The 6595-nt window shown below is 38.5% G+C and overlaps 1 protein-coding gene across 1 annotated transcript; it reads left to right on the top strand.

Annotated features, from left to right (window-relative positions):
• The first annotated feature begins 1653 nt into the window (after positions 1–1653).
• On the top strand, positions 1654–6075 carry LOC148156284 (uncharacterized). The gene is made up of 3 exons (XM_088010660.1): positions 1654–1684; positions 3479–3987; positions 4040–6075. The coding sequence occupies exons 1-3, from the start codon at positions 1654–1656 to the stop codon at positions 4127–4129; spliced, it is 630 nt and encodes a 209-aa protein (XP_087866786.1). The 3' UTR covers positions 4130–6075.
• The last annotated feature ends 520 nt before the right edge of the window (positions 6076–6595 follow it).

The raw sequence follows: 6595 nt of genomic DNA, 5'->3' as shown, positions 1-6595 counted from the left end.
TAGAAAAATCTGTATATAAAAAAGATGATTGAGTGAGGCAGCTCTTTACATTTTCTACTTATTTGTGTATATAAAAATAAAAACGTATTATTTTAAAGGGATTTAATTTTGAAATTATAGATCATATGTGTTTGATATTTTCTGGTTGTCTTGTAGAGGTGTCCCTCTGTCACCCAGAAGTGAGAGAAGTCACTGGAATCACAAAGTTTTTCAGCAATGTGCAAGGCAAATTGGTGGGAAAAACATAAAAAATGACTATTTTGAAATGCTTTTATTTTGAAATTACACATCAGATCTAGTTGCCACTTTCTGGTTCTGTTCTAGAGGTGTCCCTCTGTCATCCAGAAGTGGTAGGAGTCTTTGGAAACATAGAGTTTCTCAGCAATGGGCATGGCAACTTAGGTGGAATAGATCTAAACTACTACTTTAATGGTCTTTTATTTTGAAATTATACATCAGATCTAGTTGCCACTTTCTGGTTCTGTTCTAGAGTTGTCCCTCTGTCACCCAGAAGTGGTAGGAGTCTTTGGAAACAGAGAGTTTCTCAGCAATGGGCACGGCAACTTAGGGGAAAAAGATAAAAAATGACTTTTTTTGATAGGCTTTTATTTTGAAATTACACATCAGATCTGGTTGCCACTTTCTGGTTCTGTTCTAGAAGTGTCCCTCTGTCATCCAGAAGTGGTAGCAGTCTTTGGAAACAGAGAGTTTCTCAGCAATGGGCACGGCAACTTAGGTGGAATAGATCTAAACTACTACTTTAATGGTCTTTTATTTTGAAATTCCACATCAGATCTGGTTGCCACTTTCTGGTTCTGTTCTAGAGGTGTCCCTCTGTCATCCAGAAGTGGTAGGAGTCTTTGGAAACAGAGAGTTTCTCAGCAATGTGCACGGCAACTTAGATGGAAAAGATAGAAATGACTTTTTGATAGGCTTTTATTTTGAAATTATACATCAGATCTAGTTGCAACTTTCTGGTTCTGTTCTAGAGGTGTCCCTCTGTCACCCAGAAGTGGTAGCAGTCTTTGGAAACAGAGAGTTTCTCAGCAATGGGCACGGCAACTTAGGGGAAAAGATTTTAAAAAATGACTATTTTGATAGGCTTTTATTTTGAAATCCCACATCAGATCTGGTTGCCACTTTCTGGTTCTGTTCTAGAGGTGTCCCTCTGTCATCCAGAAGTGGTAGGAGTCTTTGGAAACAGAGAGTTTCTCAGCAATGTGCACGGCAACTTAGATGGAAAAGATAAAAAATGACTACATATATATATATTTTTTTGTATTAGTTTCTCAGCATATATTATTTTCTGTTTGCAAATGCTGCGGCTGGATTTGAGTAGCTCTAACATGGACCGGATGTGCGCTTTTATTGTGAAAGCAGCACGTAAATGGGTGTACCATAATGTCTTGAGCGACCGCGCACTTGTATATTGTGTGCTGGGCCGGCTGGAGTCAGAGCCGGCTAGCTTTACCGCGGTCCTCAGACCACGGTGCCGAGGCCACGAAGAGAAATTCAGTAAGTTATGATTTCACATCTAGTCAATAGTGAACACTCACATATTTGTAAGGAAAAGTGACCTTCCGGTTATTATTTTATTTTTGTTATAACACAGTACAGCAAGGCAGAGTGTGGTAAGCAGTAGAGATCGACAACATGGCGGACGGAGGACGGAGCCATGAAGCCGGTATGTATTATTACAGTCACTGCATTGATTCCAGATTGTACAATGGCTGGTTGAGAATAATTTTAACTTATTTACAAGTTAAAAGTGTAAATCTTGCTTTGTCAGAACTTTCAGGTTATTTTCTTCAAACTTAAACATTTTTGCAGCACATACTGTCTAAAACTTGCATTTGCACTTGCAGACATTTTCTAGAATGTTCCATGTTACTTTCCAGAGAATGCTCATGCTACTTTAGCAGAAATTACTGAGGATTTTCCTGAAACTTGAAGGTTACTTTTCCAGAACTTTGTTCCTTTTTCAAATTGTTCATGCTAAGATTTCAAGCTGATTTCCAGGGTTTTACAAGGTACTTTTAAACTTGTGCATTAGTTTTTGGTGACTTGCACCTTGCTTCACTAGAACATCCAAAGTACTTCAGCGCAATTTAAAGGCTACTTTTCCAGATTAATTAAGTTACTTTCCAGAAACATTCTTGAACATCACAATCTACTTTCCAAAAAGTAAAGGTTGCCTTTCCAGAACTTTGTCAATATATTATATTTTAAGTTTCTATTTAGTTTTCAAGGTATTATAGAGTCTCATTCAGAGGGCAGTTTCGGCTTTAATGTAAATCGCAACAAAACTTCTTAAAAACCCTTTAAGTTAATACGAATCAGGATGTAATTGATTAATAAGCCCCATCAATAAATCCCAGATCTTTTTGACTTACAGCCATTGGAAGCGAATGAGCCAAGAACAAAATGACGACATCTTCTCTCTCATCGTCTGGAAACTTCAGCAGCTCATGTCTGATGTGTTCTGCAAAACACAAAAAAACAAAACATTATATTTAGTAACATTTTCTAATTTATTTATTTTTTGTCTTTATTTATTTGAATTTTCCAGCAGCTGTAATTTCCCAAAAGAAGAACGACCCTGGATGAGCTAGCTCACCGTCAGAAGAAGAGGACAAACTTTGGAACCAGTTTCTGAACTTTTCCCAACAGAAAAACGAGCCCTTACGAGTTAGTTCACCGTCAGAGAAAGAAGAAAGACTTTGGGACCAGTTTTTGAACTGTTCTAAAAAGAACGGCCCTGGCCGAGTTAGCTCCATGACTTTCTATGACAAAAAGATTATTTTGCGATTACGGCTGCTGTAAAGACGGGAGCCTCATGACAACGACGGAGGACGACCTCTGTACAAGTTTCCCAACAGTCTCAGAAATCGTTGGCGGTTTTTAAAGCGTTCTGAAGACGACGTGTCTCAAGAGGGAGATTCATCATGAGAATCAAACGCATGAAGAGAAACGCCACACACTGCAGAAAGTCCTAGCTAACGATTTCTCCTGCCACTCCTCTCGAAAACAACCAAGATGGTTTTGAACGGTTCACAAAGGAAGAGCCATCCCGGACGGGGTTGCTCACTGTCGGAGGAAGAAGACAGACTTTGGGATCAGTCTTTACTGTGTTCCCTACAGAAAAACTGATCCAGATGGTGAAGATTTATATGACAAAAAGATTATTTTGCGATTACAGCTGCCGTAAAGATGGGAGCCTCATGAAAACTTTGCTCCTGGCAACTGAAACAGAGACGAAAAACACTTTCTGTGATACTTTTCTGTTCATTTATTATGTTTAAGATCTGAGTTTAATCAATCCCAATAGTAGTTCTGCAACAAATTACATCATTAGTGACTAACAAGTTCAGAACAAGATAGTTCAAAAATATATAAAAATTGAGTTAAAGATTATAGAAAGTTTTGCTTTGCAAAAGTTTATAAAATCTGAATAATTTCCTGCCACAACCAAAATAATAATGGAAAAAAAACATTTATATCGCAGCAGGTAAAGAAAACAAAACTCTAAATCTATTTTCTAGATCTAGAGATTGGTTCTGGGACGGACTTCCATCCCGTCCCAAAGCACAAGCTGACCCGGCTGGGAAAGTTTGTGTTGAACAGGCGGCAGATCCTCAGTCTACAGAGACTTCACAAAACAGGACTGCAGATGTTCGAACTGATCAAACTGACCCGGCTGGGGAGGTTTCATGTCTGGCTTTTTCTCAAGAGACATCGATAAATGGCGGATCCTCTGGTGTCTCTGAACGTTCCCTGGACCGGGCAGCAGGTTTAGCCCACAGGACCAGCTGTGGAGCCCCAGCCAGAAGTACTGTTCCCAAAGACAAAACGACTCCAGACAAGGCAGATCACTCTGAGGATCAGGAAAGACTAAACTACCCCGGACGGGGTGGCTCAGCCTCTTCTTCTGAGGAAGATGAGGAGAAACTTTGGGACAAGTTTTTGGGCCTCTCACAAAAGAAGACTGTCTGAGGAAGACAGACTGACTTTGGGATAGGTTTTTAATGGTTCATAAAAGAAGAACCACCCTGGACGGGGTGGCTCACTGTCGGAAGATGAGGAGAAACTCTGGGACCAGTTTTTACTGTGTTCCCTACAGAAAAACTGATCCAGATGGTGAAGTTTTCCATGACAAACGAAAAGATTATTTTGCGATTACAGCTGCCGTAAAGACGGGAGCTTCTTGACGACGGAGGACGACCTCTGTACAAGTTTCCCAACAGGCTCAGAAATCGTTGGCAGTTTTTAAAGCGTTCAGAAGACGACGTGTACAAGAAGGAGATTCATCATGAGAAGTAAACGCATGAAGAGAAACACCACACTCTGCTTTAAAACAGACTTTTTACGAGAAAGCGTTAGCTACGATTTTCTGCAATCTACAATTAAAAGTTTCAGCCATTAAACAAGGAGCATTTTTAACGAGACTTTAGGATTTTCTCCGTCTCCCTGCATGAGGACATACAAGTTCCATGTTGTCGCATTTTGTAGATGCACCACCAGGTTTGTCCCAATCTGATGGAGAGAGGCCATTAGTGATGCACTTATATAAACAGCAAACAATTTGAGCATGATTCAGAGATGAAGGTTGACTTGCAGGCTGGATATCAATGAAACCATCTGAACTTCCTTCTCCCAAATGAGTAAAGTGGAGCAGGGAGCAGTACTGGCAGCAGCTCCAGGGCTACATCATCTTCTGTATCAAACATAACTTGTGTTAAAATGTTACATGTTAAAAACAGTTTAGAATCAATCAATCAAATTTTATTTGTAACCTCCTGAGACCCGGCCCATAGACTTATGTCCAATATAATGGACATATTGTTGAAGCTTATTTTTTGTTCATACTTTGAGTTACCCTTTCTAGCCCTACAGTACTCTTTAGAGGACATCTTGGGCTTTCCAGGGATGTGTCATGTGATACATTTGCAAACCAGGAAGTCCCTTTTTTTTCCTAAATCAAGATGGCCTACCTGCCAGAAACCACGTTTTCTAGAAAGAAGGTAGAGGAGTCAGATATTTTTTTCTTTTGTTATTTTTGTCATAATTATTTATATTCTTGTTAAATACCAATAATAATATTTTGACCAGTAAAAACAATTTAATAATTTATGTTTAGAAATAACAGACATTTTCTGAATGTCAATTATAATGGACATCAGGACTATTTCAGTGTATTTAATGATTCCACATTGTTGTAGGAGAAAAAGGTGAAACAGGATTCTCCACAAAATAGTAGAAGGAGATTCAGACCTGGAGTTGTCAGATGAAGATGAGGATAATAAGTATCAGCCTCTGGTAGGGAACTTCATCACATCCAGGACAATCTGATGAAGAGACGGACTCATGGTGCGTTCTCCCCATACGCATTACACGTCAAAAACGCACTTGACACTTCAAATTTGACACATGTGCACTTTTGGTGCATTTCTACCAAAAGTGTTTTGAGCATCAGGTGCATCTGGTTTACATTCACAGTCTATGTGGAAAGTCATAAAAACGATTTGAACCGTTTGGACCAATCGGTCCGAGGAGCGTTCCAAGCACCTAATTTATATGTTTGTCTAGGGCCATGCATCTGTGATGGGAATGTCCATTTCTTGGTTCTGGTCGACATTCGATGAAAGCTCAACATTTGGTCATAAAGATCCAAGTGTTGGATCTCTATGACCACCATTTGGTCCTAAAGATCATGGACACAAGTTTTTTTCTTTGACCATCAACTGCAAATATTGTTTAGATCTTTCTCATAAATGGTGGAGGCCATCACCACAGGTTTATCGTCAAACCACAGTCAGCTAAGATGCTCCCTTCTGTTCACAGTGGCCCATCTTCTGGTAATTGGTGTGGCTTTGGTATTCTTTGGTTCATCATAATGGTTCCAGTTGCTGGAAGACCCTTTGAGAAGTTTGCAGAACTTATTCCTCATCATTTTCCTGCACTTTTGATTTTTTAGTCCAGAAGATTTTGACCCTGGAAAAGCCAAGATAGGTCATGTGTGCTGATATTCCTTGTTCATGTATTTTATATTTCTATCATGTTCTAAATAAATAAAACATAAACAATTAAGTAAAAATAAATAAAGTCTTTATTTCTTGGGCAATAGTGTTTAGCGACACCCCTGCAGTTTGCAGCCATTTTTGGTTTTTATTTCAAGTAACAAGCAATAGACTGCAACCAGAAATAGATAACTTCTGATTATTAAATGTATTTTTCAAATTTGACCTCTTGTTGGGTTAATGTGATTCATTAAACAATAATCTGTACATTTTTCCATTTTTTTGAATTCTGTCATAATTCAGACTGAAATAGTCCTGATGTCCACTACAATGGACATGCTGTAAAATTTTAATTTAAAAAATTATATATATATATATATATATATATAATGCTAAGGTGTTCATTTTGGCCTAAATAGTTAGGAAATCACAAAAAAATAGAAATTGGAAGACATGTTTTTCTTCGGTTCTCAGGAGGATATAGCACATTTCAGCAGCAAGGCATTTCAAGGTGCTTTACATAATTAAAGAAAAAATAAAAACAGCATGTGACATTGAATAAACAGTAAGAAAGAGAA

This window comes from Poecilia mexicana, unplaced genomic scaffold (genome assembly GCF_051168715.1).
Source record: "Poecilia mexicana isolate PSO_F unplaced genomic scaffold, ASM5116871v1 scaffold_12, whole genome shotgun sequence".
Lineage (NCBI taxonomy): Eukaryota > Metazoa > Chordata > Actinopteri > Cyprinodontiformes > Poeciliidae > Poecilia > Poecilia mexicana.
The sequence above is the reverse complement of the archived record's forward strand: the minus strand, read 5'-3'. Positions and strand labels throughout refer to the sequence as shown.

What these genes read in the sequence shown, in the direction of transcription:
- LOC148156284 (XM_088010660.1), top strand. Translation starts at nt 1,654, where the DNA reads ATGGCGGACGGAGGACGGAGCCATGAAGCCG. An exon ending in AGGACGGAGCCATGAAGCCG is followed by an intron (nt 1,685 to 3,478) that starts GTATGTATTATT and finishes AACCAAAATAAT; the next exon opens with AATGGAAAAAAAACATTTAT. An exon ending in GCCTCTCACAAAAGAAGACT is followed by an intron (nt 3,988 to 4,039) that starts GTCTGAGGAAGA and finishes GGTTCATAAAAG; the next exon opens with AAGAACCACCCTGGACGGGG.